General features: G+C 45.1%; 1 protein-coding gene across 4 annotated transcripts in view; it reads left to right on the top strand.

The window, feature by feature from the left end:
• Positions 1-15,826, top strand: part of LARP1A (LA RNA-binding protein) — a 46,968-nt gene that overhangs the window by 8,055 nt on the left and 23,087 nt on the right. For all 4 annotated transcript variants that reach the window (XM_087390130.1, XM_087390129.1, XM_087390128.1 and 1 more), the window contains exons 8-11: positions 12,168-12,284; positions 12,408-12,769; positions 12,857-13,048; positions 14,008-14,071. In XM_087390130.1, the coding sequence (XP_087246256.1) occupies positions 12,168-12,284; positions 12,408-12,769; positions 12,857-13,048; positions 14,008-14,071 (735 nt within the window). The remainder of the gene's footprint in view (positions 1-12,167; positions 12,285-12,407; positions 12,770-12,856; positions 13,049-14,007; positions 14,072-15,826) is intronic.

Here is a 15,826-nt window from a genome sequence, read left to right as displayed (position 1 = left end):
GCGGATTTTCTTTAGATCGGATCTAATCTCACAAATGGCGAAGGCTTCTTCCCACTTGTGCAACCAAACCTCGATCACATCAGAGCTGCGCTCGGTCATCCGACCAGCGTTCTTCTCCGGTCTATAATTAGCAATATTAGGCACTTTGACCCTTGCGCGCTCTAAGGAATGTACACTGGGCTCTGGCTCAGCTAGAGCTTTGCCCTTATCAATCCTAGACGGTCTAGCCGACAAGGCTTGCATCATCTCCCTAATCTCATTTTGACCAGCATTCACTTGAAGTTGCTAGTTCATAATCTGCTGTAAAGCATCCTCTAATATTGAAATCCTACCAATCAATGTAGGTGCTGCCTGATGTGACATCTGTTGTGTAGACTGTACTCTAGACTCACTAGGATTCACTCTTGAATTCTGTCCTTCTGCTTCCATAGATTCACAGTGGAAGATGGGGGGGTTTTTTTTTTCCCTTTTTTTTTTTTTTCTTCCTTTATTGGGTTTTTTTTAAAAAATAATAATAAATGATGGTTTTCCCACTTTTTCTTATACACAGAAAAGATAAACGACAATCCCTGCTGTAAGACCGAATTAACTGCAACTCAGAATTTTTCGAAAGACAAGATGCTTCCTGGATTCAAGTCTGCCATCACGTGTGCGTTGATCGACACTGAGAACTGAACCCCCTGGGCCTCTTTTATAGACTCGGGCCCCGGCGGCAAAAATAGCGAAGACCTATAAATAGTTCGTACCCTTGCCACTCAACCCGAGAATCAAGCCTGCCTAGCTCTAAGCCTCCCCAGGCTAACCTGAGCTAGTTCTGTGTACCTAGTACACGTCAGATACCAATCCGTGCACATGACATACTCCCCCTCCTCTAAGAACTCACTCCTGAGTTCGCTAAGAAATCTGGAAATGTTCTTTGGAGGTTTTGTAATGTCTCCCATGTTGCATCCTCCTCAACACGATCCTTCCACTTAATCTTGTATTCCGTGATAGTACGATTTCGAATCTGTCTTTCACGGAATTCAAGAATAGATTCAGGTTCGTGAGGAATAAAAGTCAAATCTGTAACTTCTATTATCTCATGAGGAGAAACAAGTTGATCATCTGCACCCAATACTTCTTTCAGTCTACTGACATGAAAGACTGGATGTACTTTAACATCAGGAGGCAATTCTAGTCGATATGCAACTGGTCCAATTCTTTTAATGACCTTGAATGGGCCACAGTATCTGGGGGATAATTTCGGAACCAAACCAGTACTTAGGCTCTTGGATTCCTTAGGAATTCTCAAATATACCATCGTTCCTTCAGAGAACTCTCTGGGTGAACGATGTCTATTAGCATAAAATCTGTCCCGATCTTGGGCACTTCTAATAGACTCCTTGGCAAACTGCAACATTTCTTGCATGTCTTGCAAGAAGTTCTTAGCAGCATCATTTTGAATCCCTTTTAATCCTACCGTAATTGGTGACTTAGGTTGAAACCCGTACATAAGCATAAAAGGACTATAACCTGTACTAGAATGCTTTGCACTGTTGTAAGCAAATTCAATCATGGGTAGATAATCTTCCCATGAAGACTGTCTCTTAGATACATATGCCCGAAGCATGTCTTCAACCAACTGGTTGACCTTTTCTGTACTGCCATCAGATTGTGCATGATCCGAGGAACTCATACTTAGAGTAGTTTCCAACTTCTCAAATACAAGTGTCCAAAAGTTACTTGTAAACTTTGAGTCCCTGTCACTGACTATGTCAGATGGCAAACCATACAGCTTGAACAAGTGGTCCACAAACTCGTGAGCCAACTGAACAGCTGAAATAGTTGTTCTTGTAGGTAAGAATCTAGCCATTTTTGTCAAACGGTCGACTATGACCCAAATAGAGTCATGACCCTTGCGCGTTCGAGGTAAACCAGTAATAAAATCCATGGAAATACTTTCCCATTTATATTACCTGGAATCTGTAATGGCTGTAATAAGCCCGCGCTTCTAAGGCGTTCAGCCTTAGTAACCTGACAAACCCGGCAACCTACTACATAGTTCTCTATAAATGCACGCATCTTAGGCCAATAAAAGGTATGCTTCACAAGAGACAGAGTCCTATGTATACCTGGATGTCCCGCACTAGGAGCATCATGACACTCCTAGAGAATCTTGGATTTAAGGTCCAGAACATCAGGCACACAAATCTTTTCATTCCGGAACAGCAAGCCGTTCCTAATCATCCACTGACCTCCCGCCGCCTGTATCCTAGGTGGCACAATCCCTGAGTCCTGGTCAACCATGGAGCTCCCATCCTGGACTCTCTGCCAATAAGAACTGAAATGACTATCAGTTGCGTATAGCCCTCTCAAGGATTGAAATAGGTCTGAGGATATTTCCGTAAATGACAAAGCATTTACAAACTTAACTCGACTTAAGGCATCCGCCACACTATTCAACGAACCCTTACGATAACGTATTTCGAAATCAAAATCCTGCATTAGCTCTGCCCATCTAGCTTTCCTTCCTCTCAATTCTGAACCATCACACACATACTTAATTGACTGGTGATCAGTCAATACAAGGAACTTTGAACCATACAAGTAGTGTCTCCAAACCTTGAGAGCATACACTACCGCATAAAGTTCCTTCTCAAGTGTGGGCCAACGATACTGGGTGTCGTCTAGCTTCTTACTCTCAAAAGCTACAGGTCTGCCCTCTTGGAATAGAGCTGCCCCAATCGCATAATCGCTCGCATCGGCCTCTAAAACATAAGGCCGGGTAGGATCGGGTAATGCAAGAACGGGTGCTTCCTTGATAGATAACTTCAAGGTTTCAAAAGCCTTGTTCATTGCATCATTCCAAGGGATCGGCTGAGTAGACCTGCGTCCACGACCTTTCAATATGTTGGTCAAAGGTGCCGTGATATGTGAATAATCACGCACTGACTTCCGAAGAAATACCGTAAATCCTAGGAAAGAACGAAGTTGTTTCACAGTCTGAGGGATAGGCCATTCTAAAACCTTCTGGATACGATCCAGATCAATGCTAATACCTTCAGAAGAAATCTTGTGTCCTAAGTAAATGATCTCCTTCATAAAGAAGTCACATTTACTCATCTTGGCATAAAGCTTATGCTGTCTTAGAACAAGTAAGACAACCCGGAGGTGTCCTATATGATCCTCAAGCGTTTTACTATATACCAAGATGTCATCTAAGAACACGACTACAAATTTGCCCAGATAATCTCTGAACAAATCGTTCATCATCTACTGAAAAGTAGCAGGAGCATTGGTCAAACCAAAAGGTAATACGAGGAACTCGTAATGACCATACCTAGTCCGGAATGCGGTCGTATCTATGTGTTTAGCATAGATACGGATTTGGTGATAACCCGTACACAAATCAATCTTAGTGAAATACTTCGCTCCGGCCAAACGGTCTATCAAATCATCAGAACGAGGTAAAGGATAGCGGTTCTTAATTGTAACTTTATTTAATCGTTTATAATCTATACACATTCTCCAAGAAGAATCTTTCTTCTTTCTTAAGAGGACAGGTGCACCCCAAGGTGATTTACTTGGGCGGATATAGCCCATATTCAGGTAATCCTGAAGCTGGATAGCTAACTCATCCTCCTCTACCTGGCTCATCCTATAAGGTGGTACACTGATAGGTTGAGCCCCTGGGACTAAGTCTATGCGATGATCTACTGCCCGTTCTGGAGGTAAACCTTCCGGCAGTTGAGCTGGGAATACGTCCTTAAAATTATCTAACAACATTCTTAATTCACGGTGTTCAAGCACACTTAATTCATTCTTGTTAATTACCGAAACAACAAATGAAGAAAGTGGAATCAAAACACACTGATAGACATCATAATGAGAAGTGTTTAATATATTCCGAAGCTGCATCGCAGATACAATAGGCCCCTGAGAAGGGGGAATCTTATCACACTGAATACAAAATTGGGTGTCCTTGTCTACAAAAGAAAGCGTATGCTCCGTCCATCCAATCTGAATATTGTGGGTTTTAAACCACTCTATCCCGATCAGCAAGTCTACATGCTCTAGATGCATAACATAACATGTGAGAGCTCCTGTGTAGGCTTGAATCTGGATGGGAAGCGCTTCAACCTTGCGATCCCAAAACTGCTTCCCAGCTGGAAGCTGCACCTCGTAGGTGTGGTCGCTAGGTACTGTGGACAGCCCCATCTTCTGCACAAATTTGTAATTAACAAAATTGTGAGAGCTGCCCGGATCAAAGAGAATGTGAACCTGTTGGTCCCTAACTTCTCCATAAACTCGGAAAAGATCATGGGAACCAAACAACGAAGTATTAAAGGTACAATTACAAGAAAGGGGGCAGGTAATGACATTTACTGAAATACCTGTCATCGTAACCTGGTTGGCTCCCTTGGCTGCGGTTCGTGGACCTGCCTGGAGCTTGGGTCCTAGCACCAATTTCTGGTTCTTCCGCTTAGGACACTCATTCTTCGTGTGGCCCCGCTCCTCGCAATAAAAACACCGGCCCTCTTTCTTGAGCCTGAGAGTGCGAAGGAAACGGGCCTTACCATTCTTCGCAGGAGTTAAGCTTTTCCTGGAGGCGTTGTCCGTAGACTTCGTCTCCCCAATACCAGTCGCATGCTGAAAGAACTTGCGTTTGTTCTTTCCGCTGGTCTCGGTAACTGTGGTTGCCTTGGTACCGGCCATGGTATCATCATATATGCGCGCATATGTCATGGCCTCCTGCAATGTTGTGCACTTGTTATTCTTAATCTGTAACTTATAGGAGTCTGGCAAACCATCCACGAAAAAACCTAACAAGGTTACAGGATCCATTTTAGTGGCCCTGGTTTGCAGATCCCTAAATCTTTGAAGATAAACTTCAAAAGTTAAATTCAATTTTGACATATCGAGGGCCTTGAGCTTGCCGACGATATTGTAGTCATCTTCCTTCTTCAGGAACTCCTTCCTGAAGATACCCTCAAATTCTGTCCAAGTATCAGGCTTAGGCTGGAGTTCTTTCCACCAAAGCAAGGCTTTACCTGACATAAACCCTGCTGCAAGCTGAATCTTTTTCTCATCTGGATAGGGGTGAAATTGGAAGTGTACTTGCCACTTGTGCAACCAAGTGTCAACTACCTCCTTTGTTCTTGATTTTTGGTCACCTGGAAAGGGATCCGGAGTGATATTCGGGCCTAGCACGGAAGCCATGGCATCCACATGCGTGAGTGCCTGAACCGTGCTAGCCAGAAGAGTCAGAGTTGCTTGTATCCCTTGGAGTTGCTGTGTCAACCCCGATTGATTAGCATTGACCTGCTCAAATTTACCATCAAGAGCAGTCGTAAACTCACTGAAGGCTTTCTTAGTGATCAGGTCGTCATAGAGACCCTGATCATCCTCTCCCACTGGAGTGTAATCTAAATCTTGCTCTCCCATAGTGAACTCGGGATTCGGAGCATCAGACATGGCTGAAATCTGATTTGATTGCAAACTGAGAGAAATAACTGGGAGAATTGAAGCTGGGAGGAGAAGAGTAGAGGAAAGAGACGGTCCCTCGAAGATGTGGCGAAATCAGAGAAGCTGGCTGGAAAAGAGATGCCGTAAACTGACGATCAGCTTGCGTAGGTGATGGTTTCCTTCTGCTGGTCCGCTGCAGGCCGTACAGTACGGAAAATCTGCTGCTGTTGCAGCCGTTTCTTGGAGGCGAATCTCAAGCAGAGGCAGGACGCAGAGCTGCTACTATTGCAGCCGTATCTAGATGGCGGAACTCTGGTAGGGGCAGGCCTTTCTTGCGCTGTCTAGCTTGAGACTATGGCTGGACTTGAGATCTCGCCAGACTTTATAGAAGGTAGCGCAGCTATTCTGGAGGCTATGCTTTCTAGGAAAGCCTAGCCACGCTTTCCAGAAAAGCTTGCCTCCCAAAATTGGAGGCTTGAGGCTAAATTTAGCATGCACACCCTCCAGTCTTGGAGGGTCGATGCTTTTTTCTGCCCCACCTTCCAAACTTGGAAGGTGCACCTTCCAAACTTGGAAGGTGGTGCTTTTTTCGTACCTCAGCCACCCCTAGCAGCTACTGGCCGTACACTGTTCGGCCTGGCGCACCCCCTGCCTGGGCCGAATCCTGCACCAACTGATGGTGCACTCCTTGGCCTCACCTACCAGCAACACCTACCTCTGTGCAGCCCTGACCAGCATCCCGATTCCATCTCCTACCTAACAGCCCTGTTTCGCCTCTCTTCCACACTCTCCTAGCTAAAACTTCACTCCCTCTCTCACTTAGACCCTTCAGCAATTTCGAAATCAAGTCTCACCTTCTTCCTGCCTTTTCCAGATATCTCTTCACCCCTTCTACCCCAGGTAGACAGCAAAAAACGCAGCAGGAAATCTCGAATTTTAGGGCATACCTGGAAGAGAAATCCTCTCGCATCAGAAGTTCCTACCTCAGGAGCTGGAGGAGCTGGCTCTGATACCAACTGACACGTCCCAGCACTCCTGAAACCCGTGATCTGCAAAACAACCACACACAACATCAGAACTGAGCAGGCTGCTCACCACCCAACCGTGACATCTACGGGATGTGATCCCGAATCAAAAGATGTCCCCTCCGAGCCACGAGCTGAGCTACTTGCACGAACTCCCAATCAGATCCCAAACCAGCCTGGTGTCCCATACCACCAGGTGGCGCTGTGAAGCCCTGGATCTGCCACTGGGCCTTGGGCTACGCTAAGATGTAGGCGCGCGTCCGCGACACAATCCAGGATCAGACCTAGCACCTGGGAACGAGACTTGCTCCCAACTGCACACTGAGAACTGAACCCCCTGGGCCTCTTTTATAGACTCGGGCCCCGGCGGCAAAAATAGCGAAGACCTATAAATAGTTCGTACCCTTGCCACTCAACCCGAGAATCAAGCCTGCCTAGCTCTAAGCCTCCCCAGGCTAACCTGAGCTAGTTCTGTGTACCTAGTACACGTCAGATACCAATCCGTGCACATGACACTACTGCCTTTTATAGGCCTGACCCATTTGGTCGGCCAGTTATGGCCTTTCTGGCCATTTGTTTGGCCCTGACCTCTGTGTTTGGAGATTTGCCAGTTTTGGCCTTTCTGGCCATTTGTTTGGCCCTGGCCTCTGCGTTTGGAGATTGCCTGTCTTAACAGGGTAGAAGGGGGGATGATGTGTTTGTATCAAAGTCCGCTTGAGAATCAATGGGATAGAAACCACTATCAAAACGATAGTAGCTCTTTACATCCATCTGATACAATTTTGAGAAATTCGTAAGTTGTTAGTATGTGCCAGTGGCCATGTCCAATATTTTACTATGATGTCCCAAAATTTCTTTCAGGTATGTGTCCGGTGGTCTGCTCATAAGGACTCTTAGGCTGTTGGCATTGTTCTGTACTTTTCCCTGTGCTTTGCTCTAATATGCATGTATGCTCTGTAGTGAAAGGAGCGTGTGCTCTTCATGTACTGTTTCCCTTGTTGGACAGATTTTACATATTCTCGCCTCCTTTGGTCTAGTCCATCTGCCTTTTTCCACCTCTTCCCTCAATGACACGTCTCAGATTGAAGATGTGGTCTGTCATGGTGTGGTCTGTTCGAAAGCTTGTCTGCCCAACAATTTCATGTCCCTCTTGCTCTACAAACTGACTAACCTGAGTGTTAAGTGTGGAGGCATAATTCTTGGACATGGTTTGCTCAATCATAATGGCTATATAGTTTTTTAGACCTATGGGATATCTTGCCTTGCCTTATACATTGGGATGATGGTGTTAAGGGTCTAAACCGATGCAAAACACTTTGCTAAGATCAGGGCTAGGGTACTAAGTCCATATGCAATGTATTAAGTGCATAGTCCCTTATGATCTTTGGCTTGGCCATTGTGTAGCTTCAGGTTGCTTCTTTGATATCACTGGTGGTGAAAAGGAGCAAGAGGTAGGGTGGGGTAGCTGTGAGGTTTGGTGTCGAGTGGTGAGGGATGTCAGAGGGTGCATGCATTTGTATGCCACATAATTAGGTATTGAGGGGCGATGGGGACCTTTTCTCCAGAATCTCTGGCCAAAAGTACTGCTAATATAATGCTTAGTAATTCCTCCTCATTCTGGTGGATGAAGTCCCTCCTCTTCTGATGGATCAGATGGTGATTTTCTTGTTTAGTCTCCGCCTCAGTCAAAAGGCACCTGATCTCAAATCTGATTGTCTTGTGGTCCCATCGTCTATCTTGGTAGTCTTGTCTCCCATAGACAGCGAAACCTTCATACCAATGCCAGTGCAGCCATGATCAGCCAGCTCTGGAAGTCAGGGCACACAGTCGATACAAGAATCGGCGCTTCTCTTGGCCTAGCTGTTAGGGCACAACAACCCACCAGCCAATAGACAAAATTGCGCATCACGTAGTCTACCCCTTTTGTTGCAAAGCAATGTTCCAACTTCTTAAATGTTGCAACTCCAGGAACGGAGTGCTGGCAGAGCATTCTACCCCAAGCTGAAGGTTTATTACTGAATTTATAGGAAATCAGCTTTTCCACAAGCTTAGAGTTTCTTCCACAACTATGCTTGTCCAACCAGATTTTCTTAATCCTCCTCTGGCTATAACTACTAGGGATAGGTGTATCCTTTGCACACCAAAGGAAATTTTTGCTTTTCCCCAAAGCCACAGGACTCGGCCAACTTGAAGCTGGCTTTTATATCAGACGACACAGCCCTGAACCTGGTCAATTAAACATCAGACTCTGGAGGGGGTTAACCTTAAACTACAGTCCAAAGTACCGCAAGACAATCTTGCAAACAACCCATAGGGTTCAAGCTAGCAGCTTACCTCCAAGCTGTAGGCTCAGTTTGACGAGCCATCCCTGAGCATGAGGTCTAGCAGCCGGCTTCAAGGTCAGAGCATATGTCCCATACTACGTGTGTCTTCCTTTGCGTGCTACTTCCTAGCAAGCAGGTCTATGTCCAGAGGAGACTCCACCTTCTCGGACCCTGAACAGTGAGTCCCTGACCCATACTTACAGGTCTAGCACTGGCTATCCTTAGAATTGAGCCCTAAATTTAGGCGGCATGCTCAAAGTATCTTCCAATTAGCTATACTAATCCAAGATTAGCCATACCATTCTCAATCCATGAGATCTAAATCTCATTGATGCTAGCTCTTGTCTCAACCCTGGGTTAATCCAAAGTTCATACCTGGGTTAGACTACATCCTAACCCTAGATCCAATCTAGGATCCTAGGTTAGCCGTAAACTTAGGTGGCATGCCCAAAGTAGCTTTACCTTGCTTGTAATCCATGCTTTACCCTAATTAGCTCTGCTAATCCAAGAATAGCAACCCCATTCCTAGGCTAGCTCAATCCACTGCCCATTTGGCCTTCTTTCCCAGGTTCTTACTGGCCCGCCTGGCCAGGTCCACTGGCCCAGGCAGTTCCAGCCTTGTTTACCTGTCCCAAAACTGCCCATAGGGGTCTCAAAACCTTACTGAATTGTTGCGCCTTTCCTTCCTACAGATTCACCTCTGTTCCACAGCCTTGTTTGCTGGTTTCCCCGTGCAGTCTAGTCCTCTCCAAGCATGGACGGCATCTGGAACCTTCTCTGCCAGATCTGCCCTCCATGTTGGATCTCCTCTGCTAGGTACTTCCTCACTTTCTCTGCTGCCCACATGGCAGCCCACATGCTGCCCATGTGGCAGCCCCATGTCCCAGCCTATCATTCTATGGTCCACCCTCCTGATGTGTTGGAAGATGAATGGTCACCTTCCCACTTGTGAGCCCCCAAACGAGGTGTGCATCGGGGCTGCCACATGGGGAGCACATGAGCTGCCATGTGGGCAGCACAAGGAAAAGCAGGGACCTGGCAGTAATGACGTGGACCAACAAATGGCAGATGATATCAGCAACTGTACCACGCCCCACGTGTCTACCAGTGGATGGCTGGAGCAGGATCTAAGGGCTGGAACAGGCCTGTAAAGATGTAGGATGCAGGACTACATGGATGACAGAAGGGGCAAAGAGAGGAGCAAGGGGGCTGGCCCCTTGCCCTTATATAGGGCTGGTTGGGGTGAGCCAACCAGGTTGGTTGGGCCAGCCAACCAAGTCGGCCCACAGGCCACCAAAGGGGCTGGGCCCCTGCATAGAAAAGAGGGCCTAAAGCCTAAGTTTTGAGAGCCCCAAAGGGGTGGTTTTGTGACAGACCAGGTCGGCTAGCAAGGGGGTCGGTTCAGCCCCCTGCTGGGTTGGTTTTTTGAGCAGGCCCTTGGGGCCTCGTGAGTCATACCACATCTTCTGGAGCAGCCAATCCACCAGCAGCAGGAGCAGCAGCAGTGCTATCTTTGGGCCTATGTTTAGGAGAAAGAGACCTTGAAGCTGCAGACATAGCTCACAGGATGCTGCCCGCCAGGCTGTACCCAGGCAGTAAGGTGGAGAGATCACGGACGGACAGAGAGTCTACATATGCTCAAAGGCAGCATGCAGGCTCAGAGATCTAGAGGTGCTAGGCATTTAGCAGGAGAACCTTTTGGTATTGTATCTTGTCCATTTTGTGAAGGGACGGAAATAAAGTGTTGCTTCTATGTTTGTCTCTGAGCATTGTCTATTTGCTAGTCTGCACACACACATGAATGTTGTGAAGTACACACACTTGATGAAGCATTGATTCCATAGTGAACTCTCCTGCGTGTAATTCTTGGGCTAACTATCAGTCTTCCGCTGCGGGATACCCTCTGTGTGAGAGAGGTCACTTTTCTAACACGATGCACTCCTCATATGGGGGCTCACAGGTGGGGAGGTGACCAACCCTATTCCAACAGAAGCCGCGTCACCTCTTTGAACACATCCAGCTTTCTGTGGCTGCAAAATCTTCCAAAGCATTGTAGTCTTTGAAGGTGCATGTGGTGGTGTTCCCCATCAGCCTTTTTCTTTGAACGCATAGTGGGAGACAATGGCATGTCCCACAGACTGACGTGCGATTTCAGCATTTGGACTCACTCAGCAAGGCATTTGCAGCTTAGAGTCTTTGCAATCAAAGAAAGCCTGTTTGACTAAGTCTATGGTTGATCCCCATGATTTGACAGGGCACCGTGACGTACTAGTGGTCCTAAATTGGCATTTGATCTTGGCAAAAGACTGCAATGAAAGATGCTTTCTGTTTTTTCAAACGTTTCCAAATGTTTGGGAATAGGATACACGTTTTTAATTCGCCCCAGCCCCATCCTAATGGGGCATTCATCCCTTTTGTAAATTTACATGATATATCTATGCGGTATGGTGTATTTCAAGTTTCATCTTTCACTTCTACATAATGTTTTGGATCATGGATGATGTAACTTCAAGTTATTCTGAGCACGTTTCAACTTTGTAAGATTAGGTATCAGTTTCAACTTTGGTGACTGAGCCACATTCTTCGAGGCGGACTGAATTGGCCATCATATTTTCTCCCCCACATGTTCTTCAGTGCAACTAGGTGCTATAAGAAAATCATGAAATTTAGGACCCAGGCATGTGTATTTTTTGAGTGGGCACATATTTTTTATAACTGCACCAGCTCCTGGATTTCCAATGCGGGTCAAAAGATTTCCAAACGTTTGGAAATGTTTCCAAGGCCACGTTTCAAAACGTGAGGCAACTATGAGATGGAAGCAGTCTTGTGCTTGGTGGTGTGTAAAGATAGCTATGGCCGCTGCTCATTTAGTGCATTTAAGTGTACAAGGAAAGGATGCTTTTCTCTTGTCTTGTTTTGTGGAGATATATGCTTGAGACTCATCCACTGTCTGCCATACTTTTCTTTGCTATCTCAATCAGATCTTGAAGATTAAATGTCAGCTTTCTGATTTTGGCCATGGTTTATATCTCAATCAGATCTTGAATCTTAAATGTCACAGTCTATCATAAGATTGAAACTGCACTATGTGCTGTGTTTTTAGAATATTAAATGTCACAGTCTATCATAAGATTGAAACTGCAGTTGTGCTTTTTTTTTAGAGGATGAGTTTGGACATGCTCCTGGATTCATCTAGATATACTACTTTCTGTGGGCTGATAAAATTTAATGTGTCTCTTGTAAAATGGCGTTTGTAGTACAGGTTTCAGGTGAACCTTTCTTAGCTTTTGAAGGACACAATGAATGCTAGCTGCAGGGTGTTATTTTGCTATCTAATATTTTGTAAAACGTAAATGTGGAATGACCGTTGCAGAGCAAAAGAGGAAGCAAAGGTGACAGTAAGGGTCAAGATGGTCGTGAGAGTGGGCAAAGAATAATCTCCGATGAGCTGGCAACAGCTATTAATGATGGGCTCTTCTTTTATGAACAGGTCTTCAGCACAATAAATCTTTCCATTCTAGATTGTTTCTGTAAAATGCTATGAACAGGGAATTTATAAAATAAAGTCGCAATTCACGACTAGTAAACATCTGCATTCTGGTAAGTCTTTCAGGAGCTGCATCGAACCATGAGAACACCTAATTTAGGGATACAATCAAGCCTGGAAAACAAGCAAGTTCTGAGTGATGTAAGGGTTGGGAGTTTTGGAGCTGATTCAGCAAATTCAAAATTGGTGGTCGGCAGTGCTGGTAGTACATCAAGTGGGATGTCTGATGGACATAGCCATACACGGCCGAGAAGGAGGTTTAACAAGGCTGGTGTAGGCACACATTCTGCACATCAACAGCGGCTCTTTCCAGGTGGCCCTCAGGATGCCACTCTTCGAGGTCGCTACAATGCAAATGCAATTGCAGAAAGTCCTCCAAGCAACTCCATAGGGTTCTTGTTTGGTTCAACCCCTCCAGATAGTCAAAGGTGTGCGCTAAAACTTGCTTCTCCAGTGTTTTAGTCAAAGATGAGGTTATATTGGTTTCAAATTGTGTGATGGTCTGCTTTGTGCAGTGTATGGAGTAATCTTTCATCATCTTATGGCTCAAGCTCTTTCCGCCTTGGCTCCTCCCCTCATGGAGCACTAATGGCCAGTGGCAGTTCACAAAGCAGCAGTCCACCTGTTGGGTCTTTGCCTAAATCATTTCCACATTTCCAGCATCCAAGTCACTCTCTTCTCGAGGACAACGGCTTTAAACAGCAAAAGTAAGCTTCCTGTTGCGAGGGGAACTTATGTTGCCATCTTCTTTCTTTTAGGTCACTTCCTCTTTCTTTTGCCAGGTAGGATTGTAGACATTACAATTCTGTTACTGTTGACATATAGTCACATGCAGTCTTATTTTTTGGATACAGTTCATAGACAGCATTAAGAGATATAAATCTGTCCAAATCTGTGTTTGGTCTCTAAGTGTTGGGAAAGAACACAGGTTTGGCTTTATTAAAGGTAAAACATTCACCTTCTGTTCGCTGGCTAAGGAACAGAAGTCTGGGCTGACTTAAGAAAGGTAAGCTTCAAAGTATAACGTAGTAGATCTTGAAGCTATGTCACAGTTTTCTCCGTTTCGTCCTAGACAATTCCCAGATCACTATATGAGGCTTGATACCAAAGAAGAGGCTCACTTCATGGGTAAAAGTGGACAACTTAGATAAAGCCTTGCAGGCAAAACGAATCCATCTTAAGTCTGGAATGAGGGAATGTCCCAAAGAACATAATGCTACAGTGGTTTCCTGATCTCACTTCTCCTCAAAAGACAGACAAACCCCCTGGGCCCTGGCAAAACCCCCCCCCCCCCCCCTCCCCTCTTCCATACATCTATATGTGGTTTATACAGCTTGTGTGTGGTGTGTTTTTGATTGGAGAGCGGGGGAGCAGAAGTTGTATTTCTACGAAAGGAATACTTTGATTAGCAATACATTAGTGCTATTCTTGATTACTTTTTCACTCTGTAGGATTTCTCAGAGTAAGCTAGTATTTGTTGTATGCTATCCTTTCTGGATTTCTGTTTAATAAAATATTGTTCATTTGGCTCATAGTGTGGTCGATGTTTATGCTGTTAAAGCTGGAATTTGTAAGTTGGAGTGGTTTGTTAGTAGAAGGATGTAGGTTTTTGATGGATCTATTGGCGTATATGCTTGTCTATGCAATAATGATATCTGCTTTGCAGGTATTCAAAGTACCATAAGCGTTGCTTAGCAGAGCGGAAACGAGTTGGTGTGGGTCGCAGTGAGGTTAGTCTCTAAGTAGCTACTCCAGCTGCTCTTTGATTTCTTAGTTGCAGAATTGAAGAGTGCTGGGTTTTTTCTTGTGTGAATCCGGTGTTTTCTTAATGATGTATTTGAATCTAATTTTTCAATTTGGGATTTGACAATCAGTCTACTGAACAAGATGCAAACGTCATACACACTCTGTACAACTGATCACGTTAGATGCTCTAGGTGATGCAGGTAGATTGTGATCATTGTAGCTTCTACCTCAGCTTTTATGCTTGCTTTTTGAAGGCAGGTGGACTTATGTACAATGAGGTATAGTACAAGCAGGAGTACAGAATCCCCATAATGCATGGGACTTGAAAAGAATGAGGCCCCCCTATCGAGGTATGAAGGCTGCATCTACCTTGCCCATGGCTGATCACTCGATTAAAGGCTGCTGCCCCCAATCGTCTGTACTTCACTGGTGCTTAAGTGAATCTGGCAGTTGGCTTTGCACGGGGCCTTGTTGCAGAGTCGTGCCACCTGTTGACATCAGCCGGATGCCGCATGACTGAAGTTTGTGAGAGCCGGCAGAGAACACAACATTGGAGAAAGCTTGAAGAATTGAACTGAATTGCACACAATTCAAAATACAAAGAAACAATGGGTTTCGAAGGAAACCTAGAGCCTAGAACTAAATTGAGTCCTAGAGCAACATGTGACATTGTGCCACATGTACTGTGCAAAAAAGAAGAAGCCATTGTACCATTATCTTTGATGTACTTGAGCCATATACTGGCTGACACAGCCAATGGCGTAAGAGATGTCAGGCCTAGTGGTCATGAATAAATCAAGCTGCTGACTGTTGGCATGCACATCTGGCTGATCTACATTACCGTTTATTTTCAATCCTGTTTCAGTAGATTTTGAAATCGGTTTGCTGTTTTGAAGAAGGCATCTATGTTTGTGTACTACAATCTGGGTGCTTGCTTAAGCCCTTGTTGAGCTTGCAACCTTTTGTTCTTGCCTCTTCTTCACAAAGCTAGGTTGCTGATCCATATAAACTTCTTCATCCAAATTTGATATTTGACATCCATTTGACATAGAGGCTATGAGAAATGTGTTCCATGGAAGACATTGTTCTCACTGTAGTAGACTTTGCAACTAGTGAAAAAGTCTATGTGAAGTCTATCCCCTCTTTCTATGAGTGCCCTTTGGCAAGTAGGCGTTCCTTGTACTTGTGAATGGATCCATCTGCTTTGTCTTTCTTCACCCAATTGCATCCTACCCCATTTTTCCGATGCGGAAGGTCCACAAGCTCCCAAGTGTCACTCTCGCTTTGGCATCCTTTTCTTGTCTCATTGCATTCTTCCACTGCACATGCTTGTTTGCCTACGTAAAACTTTGAGGGTCATCATTATCCAAAACATGTATCATGAGAGCTGCATTTGTACTCTCCCGTGGCTGTTGTAATTATTCTCCTCCTCATCTTTAGTGTGTTCACCTTTGGGTATGAAAGGGGGGGAAGTATCCTGTTCCACTTTCTCCTCTTCATCCATCCCAAAGTCATTCTGCATTTTTAGTGACTTTTTCCTCCCTTAAAGATGACATCCATGCTAATGATTATGTTGTGAGATTCAAGGTCTGTACCCTTTGCTTTGCTCACCATATCCTATGAAATGCATTTGTCTGCTTTGCTGTCCAACTTCTGCGTTTTTTGTTTTGGAGTATGTGTGCAACAAATACAGCCATAAACTCTTGAATGCCAGCACTTGGCCTCCTTTTGGTCAAGCT

The sequence above is a fragment of the Dipteris shenzhenensis genome, chromosome 19 (genome assembly GCF_047967505.1).
Source record: "Dipteris shenzhenensis isolate YYH24624 ecotype China chromosome 19, Dip_SZ_1.0, whole genome shotgun sequence".
Taxonomy (NCBI): Eukaryota; Viridiplantae; Streptophyta; class Polypodiopsida; order Gleicheniales; family Dipteridaceae; genus Dipteris; species Dipteris shenzhenensis.
Note: the sequence above shows the minus strand (reverse complement) of the source record. Positions and strands in the feature narration are given on the sequence as shown.